We start from the raw sequence: 15,642 nt of genomic DNA on the forward strand, positions 1-15,642 counted from the left end.
ATAGAGATAAAGTCAACCTCCCACACAATTGTGGGAAGACGTTGACTCTTACCTACCAACACTCCAGAATATGGAGAATGTTTTAGATGACTGGAAACAGATGGGTATGGTAATTTTGGATAAATTATCACCAATTAAAATTAAAACTAAACAGCAAAGGAAATCAGATAGGTGGTTTGATTTTGAATTAGCAAACCTAAAATGTGACTGTAGAAAATTGAAAAGGGTGTGGAGAAGAAATCCTTCGATAGATTATAAAGTTAAATGGTGGGAGCAAATCCACATTTATATGTAACTTTTGGGCACTAAGAAATTAGAATTTTATTCTAAATTGGTGGGAACTGAATGACCTGATATTAAAAAAAATTCTTTCTGCTTTTTGAAGATTTAACTGATTTGAATAATGTTGTGAATAATACAAATTCTTCTTCTCCATCAGCTTCGGATCTAGCCTCATACTTTGAAGATAAAATTTGTTTGATTAGAAATCAATTACCTGTTGTGTCAACTTGGATTCCTGATGAAAATAATTTAGAATTAGGCATACTAGTTGCTAGATTATTAAGCCAGTTTGAGAAAATTGAACATTCTAGCATATCGAGACTATTTTAGAAATATGCTAAGTCTTTTTGTAGTTTGGATAGCTGTCTCTCATATTTGCTTAAAACAACTTTTCCAACATTTTTTAATAACTACTACTATGGAGAGGTAGGCTGCCAGGGGGAGGGAGGGTGGGCTAGCTAGTTAGATAACGGTCCCACTGGACCACCAGGGCATTTTTGTTTGATGTGGAGGGTAGGGGACGTTGTGGTCCCATTGGACCACCTGGGTTTTTGTGTTTTGGGGGTTGGGGCCTGGAGGTCCACAGGAGCTCCAGGTCTTCTGTTTGGGGGGGGGAGGGGCTTAGGTTTGACAAGTCTGGGAGAAAATCCCGGACCTGTCAAACCTCTTCATAGGAAGTTGTTTTGGTGCACAATGATTAGAACAAGAAAATGGTGTCCAGATTCATGCAGCTAGCAATGTAGCTTTTCTTTCCTTGAACACTATTCACTCTACAGTGTACCCATTACACAGCATTGTTCTAGTCCTCTTTTGGGGATTTATGAAATGTTAATTTGGGCACTTTATACCATAGTTTATACTTTTTGCATTTTGTCCTCAGAGTTGGCTCAAGATATAAATCAGGTGAGGCACTGGCTCAGGACACTGCCTTGGGTGAAGCTTCATAAAGGTGGTTAATAAATCCCAATAAATATATAAAGCTCGAAGCAGTGGTATAGCCATGGGTGGGCCTGGGTGGGCACATAGGGTTACCATATGTCTGGATTTACCCGGACATGTCCTCTTTTTGAGGACATGTCCGGACAACCGGGCGGGTTTTGCCAATCTGCCCGTTTGTCTGGATTTCTGGACAAATGGGCAGATTGCTAGTCTCCCCTCCCCTTAGTTACTACTGCCCTGGTAGTCTAGTGACCTCTTCCGCCTTTGGGGCAGGAAAGAGCCCGCACTTTCCTGCCCGGAGCGCTGCCCTGCATGCATCCTTCCTGTTTGTGATCTCGGCACAGATTCAAAATGGCCGCCGAAAGTTGAAGTCTCACAAGGTCACTTCAACTCTCGGCGGCCATTTTGAATCGGCGCCGAGATCACCAACAGGAAGGATGCGTTCCGGGCAGGAAAGAGGGGGCTCTTTCCTGCCCCGAAGAGGTCACTAGACCACTAGAGCAGTAGTAAGGGGAGGGGGATGACGGGTTGTGTGACAGGGGGGAGGGGAAATGTGACAGGGGGGTGGAGTGAGGATGTGAAAGGAGGCGGGGTGTGTGGTGGGGCGGGGCATGTGTCCTCCTTTTTGGGGACAACGAGGAAGTTGTGTCAGAGGAAAGGCTTGGGGCCAGCACGAGCAGCCAGTATAAGCCGCTGCTCACTGCTGGCCCAGCACTGAAGGATTTAAAAGCTACCTGGGGGAAGCTGGGGAAGTGAAGTTAAGAGATGCAGGATCACCTGGAGTGAGATGCTGGGTGGGGGGCAGAGTTCCCATACCAACTTACTTGGGGCTCAAGCCTACACAGAATTGGGTGTCTGGCTATGCCTCTGGCTTAAAGGTGCCAAAAGCCTTCCTCACCTGCAAGACCAGGTTTTGCTCTCATCTCTGCACTGCCATTGGCCAAGGTTTAAAGGTAAGACCAGGTACTTTTGTTCTTGCATTTAAACCTTGGGCAGCGCTGGCAGCCGAGAGTGGAGGGGGAGAGCACAGCACTAAAAGCAGAGCAACATGCTTTTGCCACTGTAAAAGAACAGAGCCCATGGAGATGGGACAGGGAGGCAGCACTGCAGATGGGAAGATCACCTGTGCTTAGTTCGGATAAATGTATGCACATATGGACTGTATGCATATCAGTTTAAATGTAGATTGGGAGGGCTGTTTTATTAAAGCCTATTTCTGCAAATAAAGGGGGGAAAAAACTTTGAAAGCTAGCCACTGATACACCAAGATCTGACCTTTTACCTTTTGGCAGACCTTTAGTTCCAAGGTGACTGCAGTACAGTGAACAGGTCTTGGTGCAATTTGTCTTACAAGGAAAGTAAATGCAACTCCTGATGCTGTTAAAGTATGTCATGTTTCAGTGAAGTCGCTCAGTTTGTTGCAACCTCTGACAGGCCTCTGGTAAGGTGCCAATGAAAGTCTGGCTCACTAACTTGTCTCTCTTCCAGACTGGGCGTGTGGATAAGAATCACCCCATGGTCAGAGGGCACACAGCGCCTGTGCTGGACATCGATTGGTGCCCTCATAATGATAACGTCATTGCTAGCGCTTCGGAGGACACCACAGTCATGGTAGGTTGCACTGTGTGTCTGAACCTACCTACCCCAAGGAGCCTGTGCTGAATTCCTACAGTTTGAGATTTTAAACACAGAAAGATATGCAGTTAGTGGGGGCCATAGGTTAACCAGGTCAATCTTTTGAATATAATGTTCTTGGCTTTATTTCAGGAGTTTGCCATGTGTTTGCAGAGATAATACAGCTGTGCTTCTTATCTGTCTACTAATTACCTGTCAATGGGGCGGTGAGGGGCTCATTTCAAAAGAATGTGAGTGGTAGAACAGTTCCAGCCTTTGTTCTGCTGGGTAGATGCACAAAGCAGTTTAGTGGCATGGAAAAGTAAGGAATGACCCTTGGCTCAGGACTCGTGTGCCTCGAATTGCCTGGCATCGTGCCCAGGCTGAGACCCTTATGGAGCAGTTTCCAATCTTGTTCCATGATACAGCAGTCTGTGCTAAATATAGTGAGCACACAGCAGAGCAGGGGCTAATGGAAGACTATTAGCAGCTTCAGTAGCATTCAAAGGTCCAGTAAGCTTGATGTCATGTCTGAGCTCATTACAAATCCCCCTGAGCCCAGAAGTAAGAGGAGGAGGAGAAATGTTTAGGGCAGGAGCAGGAGCAAAAGTAGTTCCTTGCAGAATGCACTGCTGCTGTGAGTCTCTCGCCCTTCAGTTAGGTCCCTATACCAATCTCATTTTTAAATTGGTAGGTTTTAGTGGAAAACTGAGCAGGAACTGCTGATCATCTCTCTTTTCATCCCCTTTACAGTTCCGCCTTCAGCAACCACCTGCTATTCCAGTACTGAGACCCTCACATAGTTCTGCCCTGCTGTAACTCCTGGTGTACCAATACCAAGGCCCCAGTTCCACACCTCTAATAATACACCTCACTCCTTCCATGTTGTTTCACTATGGAGAACCCCCCCCCCCCCCACACACACACACACACCTCTGCCAATGCACCTCATTCATACCCTGCCTCACCCCACTCCCCAACTATGCACACACACCCACCCACTCAGATTTCTACTAAAGCACTGAAATATTTGTCCTTTCGGATCCATCTCTATAGTCAGAACAATCTGCAGTGCCCTATCACCAGTAACTACACTCTGTGTTAATAAAAAACCCAACTATATAAAGCGTGCTTTCTGCACAACTCTTTCAAAATGCTAATATATCAACCTACTTAAACATGTCCCAAACATCAAAATGGAGCACAGGTCATGAAAAGTAACATTTTAGTATCTGGAGACCATCAGATCTAACTGCCTCACACAACCATCAGAACACACATGTGTTCTATCGCAATAGGCGAAATGGTGTGGTGCAAATCCTCATAGGCTCTCCTCATTATTTTACAATTATTTGTTACATTCTTATATTTCTTTTTGTCAAACAATATATATCTCATGAAAAAACTAGTGTTTCTAAGAACACTTATCTTAAAAGACAGCAGCTTGAAGATATCAAAGGTATCAAAGATATCAGAGAACCCCCGCCGACATGGCCAAGTTTCGCGTAAAGGTTTGTCAAGGAAGAGGCTCACTGAAATATAAAACAGCCAAAGTAAATCAAAGATTTAACGACCTCCAGTATCAAAAATTTTAATGAAACATCTTGCACCAACTTTCTATTAACATCTCTTATTTATTAAATTTGAAAGAGCAAAGATGGATATTTCAGTTGAATACACTACTTCCGGGTGGTTTAAATGCAGAAATAGATTGGTGGTCTTTGTTGTAGTTTCATTGGCTGTTGGGTATTGTTGAGTATCCAATTGGCGTAGCATTTTCATGATCAGCTGTGGTTCATTTAAATAGTAAGGTCGCTTGAAAACGCCGCGGCCATCTTTTGTATGCAGGAGTGATCACAGGATGGAAAGGTATGTTAATAGAAAGTTGGTGCAAGATGTTTCATTAAAATTTTTGATACTGGAGGTCGTTAAATCTTTGATTTACTTTGGCTGTTTTATATTTCAGTGAGCCTCTTCCTTGAAAAAGCTTTACGCGAAACTTGGCCATGTCGGCGGGGGTTCTCTGATATCTTTGATACCTTTGATATCTTCAAGCTGCTGTCTTTTAAGATAAGTGTTCTTAGAAACACTAGTTTTTTCATGAGATATATATTGTTTGACAAAAAGAAATATAAGAAATATAAGAATGTAACAAATAATTGTAAAATAATGAGGAGAGCCTATGAGGATTTGCACCACACCATTTCGCCTATTGCGATAGAACACATGTGTGTTCTGATGGTTGTGTGAGGCAGTTAGATCTGATGGTCTCCAGATACTAAAATGTTACTTTTCATGACCTGTGCTCCATTTTGATGTTTGGGACATGTTTAAGTATATTATTCAATAGTCCCCACATTTTTTTCTTTGGTGGTTTTTTGTGAAGAGTCTCTTAATATATCAACCTAAGCATTTATTGTACTTCTGTATTATGTGCTAGACTTCTACAAATCTAAATTGTGTAACTGCCTTTTTAGTAATATGTAAGCCACATTGAACCTGCCACACGGTGGGAAAATGTGGGATACAAATGCAATAAATAAATAAAAGTTTCAAGTTTATTGCACACTTATGGAGCAGTTTCCAATCTTGTTCCATGATACAGCCGTCTGTGCTAAATATAGAGAGACCACAGCAGAGCTGGGGCTAATGGAAGACTATTAGCGGCTTCAGCAGCTTTCAAAGGTCCAGCAAGCTCGATGTCATGTCTGAGCTCGTGGGACAGGCACATGGTATCTCTGAGGGAAAGGAGGAGATAGTGGTTGATGTGGATGGGCAGACTGGATGGGCCATTTGGCTCTTATCTGCGATCACGTTTCTTTGTTTCTACTTATTATACCGCTCAAGAGAAGAACTATTGGAATAGTTTACAGCTCCATAATATCAATAAAGAAGAGGAAAAGAACTACAATGTTAAAAAGAAAAGATGAGAAAAAAAAATCAAAGACCACAGTGCCGTAGCGAGGGCTAATGACACCCGGGGCGGGTCGCAGCTGCGCACCCCCCCCCCCCCCAGAGTGCAGCACGGCGTGACCCCCCCCCCCTGCGGTGCACCCCCCTCCGGAGCGAACCCCCCCCTGGACCGCTTTCTTACCTGCGGGAAGGCCGATCCGCCCCGAGTGCACGTCACTCGGAGCTGCGTCGGCCCCGCTGGTTCCCTGCTCTCTCTGCCCCAGAACAGGAAGTAACCTGTTCCGGGGCAGAGGGAGCAGAGAACCAGCGGGGTCGGCACCCCCCCAGCACGTGCACCCGGGGCGGACCGCCCCTCCCGCCCCCCCCCCTTCCTACGCCACTGAAAGACCAGCACTGTCTCAAATTTAGGATATATCATCTTGAATAAATATGCAATAAGCCTATACTCAAGCTGGCCACCTCTCCTAAATGACATCCCTTCACTACCTGTTTTCTTCAGTGCAAACTGATTAGGTCCTGCAGCTTCCTGATTGGTGATCAGTTGAGCCCATTTTTCACAATTTCTTCAAAACATATTCTACGCTTACCGTCTGAAACTCTTACTCCAGTTTAGGAGAACCATAAACTTTCTCCAGTTACAAATTTTTTAATAAGGATCAGATCCTCCTGACTGAAAACTATGGTAACTGTTTATGTTTAAAGCAAAATGGTTTCTGTGCACATCATATTCTTTGTACCCTCTACCTTCTCATTGGCTTAACTTTCATGGCTCGTTTTTTTTTTTAGCTCTAGCTTTTCACCTTGTCTCACAAAGCCTTTCCTCAGGTCTTGTTCCTTATTCATGGAAGAAGGCAGCAACCATTGCTTAAAAACCCCACTCTTGATCCTTCCCTCCCAAGTTAGCTATTGTCCTCTCCAAAATCACAGAGCATGTTGTTTTTGATCAGCTGTCAACTAGAATCAATTACCTATCTATTCTCCACCCCTGTCAAACCGGGTTTCGTAATTTCCCTACACTGAAACCACTATAGCTTCACTCTTAAGCGAACTTCATTCCTCCCTAGAAGCTTGCACAGTTACCCTTCTGGTCTGTTTGAATTTGTCATCTGCTTTCGATCTTCTTGACCATTCTATGTTTCTATCTCGTCTTGCCTCTGTCGGTCTTTCGGGTATAGTTCTTTTGTGGTTTACTTCATTCTTATCTTCTCATTCATTTTCTGTAGTCACTACTTCTTCTGAGTCAGCTCACTTCCTGTTGTCACATAGGGTGCCCCGGGGTTCCGTGCTTTCTCTGCTGCTGTTCAACATCTTTCTTGGTCCTCTTGCCATTCTGATCCAAGGTTTTAATATAAATTTTTTTTATATACGATGACGATATCCTTTTGCTTTTCCCGACTTCTTCACCAAATCCTGACCTTACCCCCCCCCCCCCCCCTTACTCGTTTACAGTCTTGCCTTAATACTGTCTCTGACTGGCTTTCTTCTCACTGTCTAGTATAAAACACTTCTAAAACTGTTGCTTGTTATATCTCATGTCCTTTCTCACCCACTTCACTTGTACCGGTACTTTTCAATGTTCCTGTCCCCACTGTTAATTCTTTCAAATATCTTGGTGTTGTTTTCAATTCATGTCTCACTTTCTCACTCCAGGTTTCCTCTGTTCTTCAGCATGGCTTTTTTCCCTTCAGATGTCTTCACTGTATCTCAACATTTCTTGAGTCTTCTGACCTTCATACTGTACTGCATGCATTTGTAATTTCTCTCTTGGACTAAGTTAATGTTGTTTACTCTGGTATCTCTAGCTACCAACTTTCCCATCTTCAAACAGTGCAAAATACAGCAGCCCGTTTCCTCTGTAAAGCTCGCAGGTTTGATGCTATTACACCCCTTCTATCTTAATTTATTGGTTGCTGGTTAAATTTCGTTCCTGGTTTAAAATCCTTTGTTTTACCCATAAAATGCTTCACTGTTGATGGTCCGTAGTACCTGAAGATTGGAGGGTGGCCAACGTGATGCCTTTTTTAAAAAAGGGTTCCAGAGTGATCTGAAAAATTACAGACTGGTAAGCCTGATGTCACGTGCTGGGCACAATAGTGGAAACGATTATAAAGAATAAAATTACAGAACAAACACATAGACAAACATGGCTCAATGGGACAGAGTCAGCATGGATTCAGCCAAGGGAAGTCTTCCCTCACTAGTTTGTCTCATTTCTTTGAAGACAAGAATAAACATGTGGATAAAGGTGAGCCGGTTGATGTAGTGTATCTAGATTTTCAGAAAGCTTTTGATAAAGTTCCTCATGAGAGACTCCTAAGAAAACTAAAGAGTGATGGGATAGGAGGCAAGTTCTGGTGTGGATTAGGAATTTGTTATTGGACATAAAACAGAGGGTAGTGTTAAATTATCATTTCTCTCAATGGAGGAGGGTGAACAGTGGAGTTCCGCAGGGATCAGTACTGGGACTGGTGCTATTTAACATATTTATAAATGATATGGAAATCAGGACGATAAGTGAGGTGATTACATTTGCAGATGACACAAAACTGTTCAAGGTTGTTAAAACACGAGCGGACTGTGAAATATTGCAGGAAGACCTTAGGAAATTGGAAGACTGGGCATCCAAATGGCAGATGAAATTTAATATTGACAAATGCAAGGTGATGCACATTGGAAAGAATAATCTGAATCATAGTTACCTGATGCTAGGGTCCAGCTTGGGGGTCAACACTCAAGAAAAAGATCTAGGTGTCATTGTAAATGATATGCTGACATCTTCTGCTCAGTGTGCAGTGGCAGCTAAAAAAAGCAAACAGGATGCTAGGAATTATTAGGAAAGGGATGGTGAGTAAGACTGAAAATACTATAATGCCTCTGTTTCGCTCCATAGTTCAACCACACCTAGAGTATTGCGTTCAGTTCTGGTCGCCGTATCTCAAAAAAGATATAGCAGAATTAGAAAAGGTTCAAAGAAGAATAACCAGAATGATAAAGGGGATGAAACTCCTCTCATATGAGGAAAGGCTAAAGAGGTTAGGGCTCTTCAGCTTGGAAAAGAAATGGATAAGGGGAGATATGATTGAGGTCTACAAAATCCTGAGTGGTGTAGAACGAGTAGAAGTAAATCAATTTTTGACCGATTGGAATTATATTTTCTTAATGCATATGGTAACAAATTCTCTCTTTTTTTCTGTAGGTTTGGCAGATCCCAGATCATACTCCAGTGCGGTCCATAACTGAGCCTATCGTTACACTCGAGGGTCACTCCAAAAGAGTGGGCATTATTTCTTGGCACCCAACTGCCCATAATGTCTTACTCAGTGCGGGTGAGGGGAATTCTCAGTGTGGGTAAGGGCTCCTTAGGAGGGTGCTGGATAGAGGGATTCACAGTTGGAACTAATTCTTTGGACTGATTCTGGGGCGATGCAGAAACCTTACATTAGAGCCGTGTGTTAATGTTTCATGTACAGCTTCCTTATGCAAGAGTAACGCCAAAGTTTTGTGCCTGAATGCAGTAACCAAAAAATGTGCAAACCAGCCCTGTGCAAATGTGTGCTGACATTGTACTAAAATCTAAAGAGAGTCCACATACGTGGAGAACTCAGTAGATCCCATGGAGAAGGAGATAAAACAAAAGGAGTGGGAATATGGACCAGACTTATCCAAAGACTAGAACCAGACAAAGTTTGTAATAATCAAATAAACAAAATTTATTAATATTTCCTTAAAAATGACTCGACACAACGTTGTGTTTCGGCCTGGTGGCCTACATCAGGAGTCTTATGTCCTAAGTGACTCACGGTTCAATACAACGGTCTTTTTCAAGACCACCTTTATGTTGTTGTTTCAAGATCTTTGTTTTCCAATTGAAGCGCAAGTTTATTCCATATCACCAGTTTTTATTAAGGACATAAGACTCCTGATGTAGGCCACCAGGCCGAAACACAACGTTGTGTCGAGTCATTTTTAAGGAAATATTAATAAATTTTGTTTATTTGATTATTATAAACTTTGTCTGGTTCTAGTCTTTGGATAAGCCTGGTCCATATTCCCAATCCTTTTGTTTTATTTGCTGACATCGTACACCTGTACACACAGATGTGCTTAGTGGGAGCTTGCCGTGTGCACAGTTCAGCACCTGCAGTTGCATACGCAGTGCTGGAATACTGCTCTGCACATGCAATTTTTGCAGTACCACTATTTACGCACAGAATAGCATTCCAGCACTACGTATGCAACTCTGGCACCGCTTCAGTTATTTTGTGCACTCAGTGCGCAGCCCCTTCTCTCCCCACATTCCGACACTTATGCTGTTTGTAGCAGCACACCTTCCACATGCCTTAAAAAAGTTGGGGGTCATTGTGCTCACAATGAAGAGAAGAAACAGGCATGAAATCCTCACAAACGCTAGCACAGGAGAACGAGCTAAGCTTTTGCACCTTCTCAGACCTAAAGTTAAAGCCCTAGCCGTCTGTGCACTTCTCTGGCTGTCCAGTCAAAAGTCTCCCTACCCCTTATATATTGTGCCCTGGTGTGTGCGCTAGGTTTTATTTATGGTTAGCTTGTGCAGAAACCCTGTTTTTGTATAGGCGTCCACAAGATTCTACGCCAAAGCCAAGCTACCAGTGCGTAAAGGGCTAGCGCTCTTTTCTGTATTGGCCTCTCTCTCCTAACCCGCTTCCTTTCCCCCTCCCCAGGTGCTGATAATGCCATCATCATTTGGAACGTTGGAACAGGGGAGGCCCTGATTGTTCTAGAGGCCATTCACACTGACGTCATTTACAATGTCTGCTGGAATTACAACGGAAGTCTCATCACAACCACCTGCAAGGATAAGAAAGTGCGCGTCATCGACCCCCGCAAGAAGCTTGTCGTTGCTGTAAGTTGTTCCCTCGGGTTACTAGTCTGTGAGAGAGACGAAAGCAGAGAGCAGTCGGGGGCAGTGACATTTTTTAAAAAATGGTCACAGCCTGGGAACAGAGTAAACTGCTGCACTTCAACCATCAGGCTTTGTCCACAATGATGAATCTCTGATATATACATGCTCTGCTTTCCCTACATTATGCATGCAAAGGCTTGAGTTTGGCTTTGCTATTTGTTAATAGTTACGGACATGGAAAGGCCCAGTCACTTTAATTAAAAGTCTTATTTCTCTGCCTATTTCTTAGGTCTTCTCCCTAAGCATAATAGCCTGTCATAAAACAGAGGTACGTTATATGTACCTGTCATCTCTTAAACACTGGAACAACCTAAACTCCAGTCATGTAAGAGAGAAAATGACATCTGCCAACAGAGGTGTAGCTGGGGGGGATGGGGGGGAGGGGGAGCGATTGCTTCCCCAAATAAGTACATAAGTACATACTGTAAGTATTGCCATACTGGGAAAGACCAAAGGTCCATCGAGCCCAGCATCCTGTTTCCAACAGTGGCCAATCCAGGTCACAAATACCTGGCAAGATCCCCAAAAAGTACAAAACATTTTATACTGCTTATCCCAGAAATAGTGGATTTTCCCCAAGTCCATTTAATAATGGTCTATGGACTTTTTTTTTTTTTTTTAGGAAGCTGTCCATACTTTTTTAAAACTCCGCTAAGCTAACTGCCTTTACCACATTCTCTGGCAACGAATTCCAGAGTTTAATTACACGTTGAGTGAAGAAAACGTTTGAATGAAACGGCACCCATGCAGATCGGCCCTTCAGCCTCACACTGGTGCTAGTTTTACAAAAGGTCTGCTCACCCGACGTCAAAACCTGGCTACATTTTTACTGCCAACCCATTTACACTTGAAAGCTAAGCTGCCATATTGCAGCCAGTTGCTACCACTTTCCCCTGTATGTGTGACCCTCCTTCTGGTACTGTGTAGGGTGTTGCTGACGTTGCACTAATGCTTTGTGTGTATTTTGTTGTGACTGACTTTGTGCTGTGTTCAACTTAACCCACTAACCGTTTTAATTAGGAGAAAGTCAGGCCGCACGAAGGACCGCGTCCGGTCAGAGCCATCTTTATGTCTGACGGCAAAGTCTTCACAACTGGTTTCAACAAAACGAGTGAACGGCAGCTTGCACTCTGGGACCCGGTATGAGAAGGTGTCTTATATAGAACTTATTTTTTTTCAGCTTGTTTCGGAAATCCTCAAGCAATAAACACATGGTACTAAATGAAATCAGAACCCACCAGGCCCCTTCTGTCTGTTCAGTGCTCACTGCAGGAAAGGAAGAAGGAAACTATTGCTGTTTTACAGCATCGTCACATTAAAAGTAATATTGGGAAGCCTAATCTAATAGGAGAGACTTAGTTTTGATTCCTGAGCCAGGCTTCTGCCTCGAGACAGCTAGGGATAAGGGGGTACGTGTCTAAGGCACTAAACTGACCTATATCTAGGGTTTCTGATCTTAGGTTTTAACCTATAAAACACCAGAAGAACACCACGTGACCTAGTACTCTCTCACCCCTGCCTTAGCTTATCTTGTATCCTGCACACTCAGGGGTCAGTGCAGAAAGCGGCACTCATTAGAGCCGCTGAACACACAGCTTCTTACACGAGCTTTCTGTAAAAATTTACTGCAGGTTCAGTACTGAATGAACATGAAAATTACTGCTGCATTAGAAAGTGTGCACTTGTCAGAAAACATTAGTGTACTGCACACCATAGCTGTAATCTATAGTTCATTGCTAAAATTTCCCCCTTCCTGTCAGTGCATGAACTGTGATTGGCTCATGCACCAACAGGAAGGAAGACATTTAAAAAAAAACTTGCTGCCTCCTCCACCCTCTCATCATCCGATTTTGCAATCTTCCCTGTCCCTCAAACACATAGCCCTGGTGTCTGGTGGTCTCCCTCTGACCACTCCAAACAAATAGCCATGGAGTCTAATGGACCTCTCACCCTCCTGATTCTCCCTCCAAAATAGCCCTGGTGTCTAGTGCCAACTCCAGACCCCCAGACGCCCCCTCCCTCCCTGGCATACCTTCAAGAGGCAGGAACAATGCCTGCTTACTCATGACTCCGTTCTGCTATGTTAGAAAATGGCAGTGCCTGACTCTGTGCAGTGCATCCTGGAATGCACCACTCGGGGTCTGTCTGCCAAATAAGATAATTTTTCCTTTACTTGGTAGTCTCTGCCCATACTATCAAATAAGAGGAAAATTAACAGGCAGGGCCAGGTGTCACCATTTGTGAAGATTGTGGTGCAGAGGCAGGAGTGAGTGGGCATCACTGGGGGGCCTATGGGGCCATAGGGGAGTCATGGTGGGTTGGGAGTGCCACTAAACACCAGGGTTACTTTTTGGGGGGGAGGGGGAGTTAGTGTGAGTCATCTTGGGGGGGGGGGAAATTGAGGTTTTAGGGATCTTAGGGTTTCAAGGTACCACTAAACCCCAGCATAGGAGCCAACTTTTCAAAATTATTGGGGGTGCTAAGCCCAATGAAATAACCCCTCCCTGGACACATACAAGGGATTTTCTCAATATTGGGGGTGCTCAAGCACCCACAGCACACGCAAAGTCGGCTCCAGTGAACCCCAGGGCTATTTTTAGAGGATCAGGGGGAATAAGGGAATGGGGGGTCCACTAGACAACAGGATATTTTTTGTAGGGGTCCTTGGAGGAGTCATGGTGGGTTGGGGGTGCCACTAGACACCAGGGTTACTTTGGGGGAGGGGGGTCAGGAGGGATTGGGTGGGTCAGAGGATCAGGGAAGTCATCTCAGGTAAGGGGGGATCAGGGGTCTGGGTGCTCAGAAAAGGGGGTTACTAGATTTTCTGCCCCTTTTCAATTGCTGCAGAAGGACTAGTTAACTCTTCTCCAACTCCACAGACCTGGCATTTAGGTTTTCATCTTGTGCTTTCCTCCAAGTCTTCTGCAGCAGTTCTCTGCACTGAGGTGGAATAGCTAATAGCCTCATTACAATTAATTTAAAGTGCTGTGCACCAATGTCTACCACGTGAATTAACTTCTGCAGTGATCCGCTTTCTGCATGGTGGGCCCAGAAACGTGCACGTAGACGATAGATTTCTCGTTAACTGTGCACTCTGCCCCTGATAGCTTTCTGCATCAGGCCTTTTCTGTGCTGATGATTCCTATATGACACAAACATACATATTTGATTCCACTGGAAAAGGAATGGATACCCTCCGAGCATAGGAGCCAACACTGTGGGGGGCCTGAACGCCCTCAATATTGAGCAAAGTCTTCGACTGTGTCCAGGGAGAGGTAATGTCCATTGAGGTCAGCACCCCCAATCATTTTTGAAAAGTTGGCTCCTATGCCTCCAAGAGCCCTGAATTGGCTGGAAACTAAACCCTTATTAATAGAAGCCTTAGCTATAGATGAGCAGGATTTTATGGAAGCCACACAGTTGGTTCCTGGTAGGAAGCCAGAAGTAAGGAGAGAGGTTTAGCAATGAGGTTTCAATGACCTGATGAGTTTGCATCACTGTACATCCCATCTCGTGATCTCTGTTCCGGGAATGACTGATTTGAGAGTCAATATATAACTCCCCCCAGGAACAGGAGACCAGAGAAGGAGGCGAAGGTGCTGTGCCTTGGGTCCTGATGATTGTGTTTTCTGTTTGAGGCCCTTTGCTCTGAAAGAGAAAGTCCCCAAGCCGTTGCTGCCACATCTCTGTTGTACAGATAACATGAAATTATTTCCTGACTTCCCTCTGAAAACATTTTGACACAAAGAATAGGGGTGGAGGGGTAGGAAGGGCGTGAGTAGCTGAGCAGGGAAATCCCTGCTCTTTCATTTCCAAACAACAATGACTATAAAATTGTGTTTTCAATTCATTTCATGGGATGCTGGAAATGAATAAAAACTGAGTATTTCTGGACTTCCTCTTGTGATGCTTGGATCCCAGTGGAAATGTGTGTTATGTCGCTGTCACTGCCAGTAAGAAGCTGCTGTTGGCTAAAGAGAAGGAAACGATTCCTGAGGCCGAGAGCAGTTTTCTCCTTTATTCTGTAGCTTTTTTTTTTGTACATACTTTGCAATAACTGTCTTCCTCCTCCAGGAGAAGTTTGCTCCCCATGAAGGAATGAGGCCTATGAGGGCCATTTTTACCCGTGAAGGAAACATCTTTACCACTGGCTTTACCCGAATGAGCCAGAGAGAGCTGGGCTTGTGGGACCCGGTAACGTGTTGCTTGTACTGAGGCCAGGGAATTTGTGCATGTGTTTCAGATGAAGGAACCCCTCTCACCCTTTTCCTCCTTCCCCAATTCCCACAGCACTGCCCGGTCCAGCAGGAGGTTCAGGCTGTTATCTCCTTGCATCAGTCCATTTCGACATTACTGAACAGCAGGGGCGTAGCCAGACAACAGAGTTTGGGTGGGCTTAGGCAAGAAGTGGGTGGGCACCAAATGTTCTCCCCTACCACCACCAAAAGACATCTCAGCTGACAGGAAAATGCTTCTTTCCACCTTGGTAGTGTGCAGCAGACATGCGCTGAAAACTGAACATGCACAGGTGCCAGTATCGTGGAGAGTAGCGTTTTCATTACCATCAGGGGGAAGTCTTCAGCTGGTAGAGCTTGGGATCTCCACCAGCTACCGCTAAACATGTGCTACTGTTAGCCTGAGCCCTAAGTGGATGGGCCCTGGCCCACCCAGGCCCACCTGTGTCTACGCCACTGCTGAACAGCACCAACAAAATTTGCAGTACTGTGCATCGCTTAGTGACAATTTCAGCAAAAAGGCTGATAACAGAGATTAGGGTCATCTTGACTTGGGATAACTATGTGTCCAGATCTGCAATTCCTTTTGTGCAGACCCTGTGAAACCTTAGGTGAGCGTTGTTGGAAAATTATGTGTATAAGTACAATTTCCCCACACCCCACCCCACCCCACCCCAGGAATGCTCCCCAGGATGGATATACCTATTGGGCAGTTTTCAA

The 15,642-nt window shown here is 44.4% G+C and overlaps 1 protein-coding gene across 4 annotated transcripts in view; it reads left to right on the forward strand.

The window, feature by feature from the left end:
* CORO6 (coronin 6) overlaps window positions 1-15,642 on the forward strand; it is a 70,915-nt gene that overhangs the window by 40,598 nt on the left and 14,675 nt on the right. Inside the window, exons 3-7 of one of the 4 annotated variants that reach the window (XM_030186046.1) lie at window positions 2,710-2,832; window positions 8,945-9,074; window positions 10,446-10,627; window positions 11,708-11,827; window positions 14,762-14,881. In XM_030186046.1, the coding sequence (XP_030041906.1) occupies window positions 2,710-2,832; window positions 8,945-9,074; window positions 10,446-10,627; window positions 11,708-11,827; window positions 14,762-14,881 (675 nt within the window). Of the gene's footprint in view, window positions 1-2,709; window positions 2,833-8,944; window positions 9,075-10,445; window positions 10,628-11,707; window positions 11,838-14,761; window positions 14,882-15,642 lie in introns of those variants that run through there. The other 3 variants (XM_030186048.1, XM_030186047.1, XM_030186049.1) reach the window with 3 other exon arrangements.

The sequence above is a fragment of the Microcaecilia unicolor genome, chromosome 13, assembly GCF_901765095.1.
Source record: "Microcaecilia unicolor chromosome 13, aMicUni1.1, whole genome shotgun sequence".
Taxonomy (NCBI): Eukaryota; Metazoa; Chordata; class Amphibia; order Gymnophiona; family Siphonopidae; genus Microcaecilia; species Microcaecilia unicolor.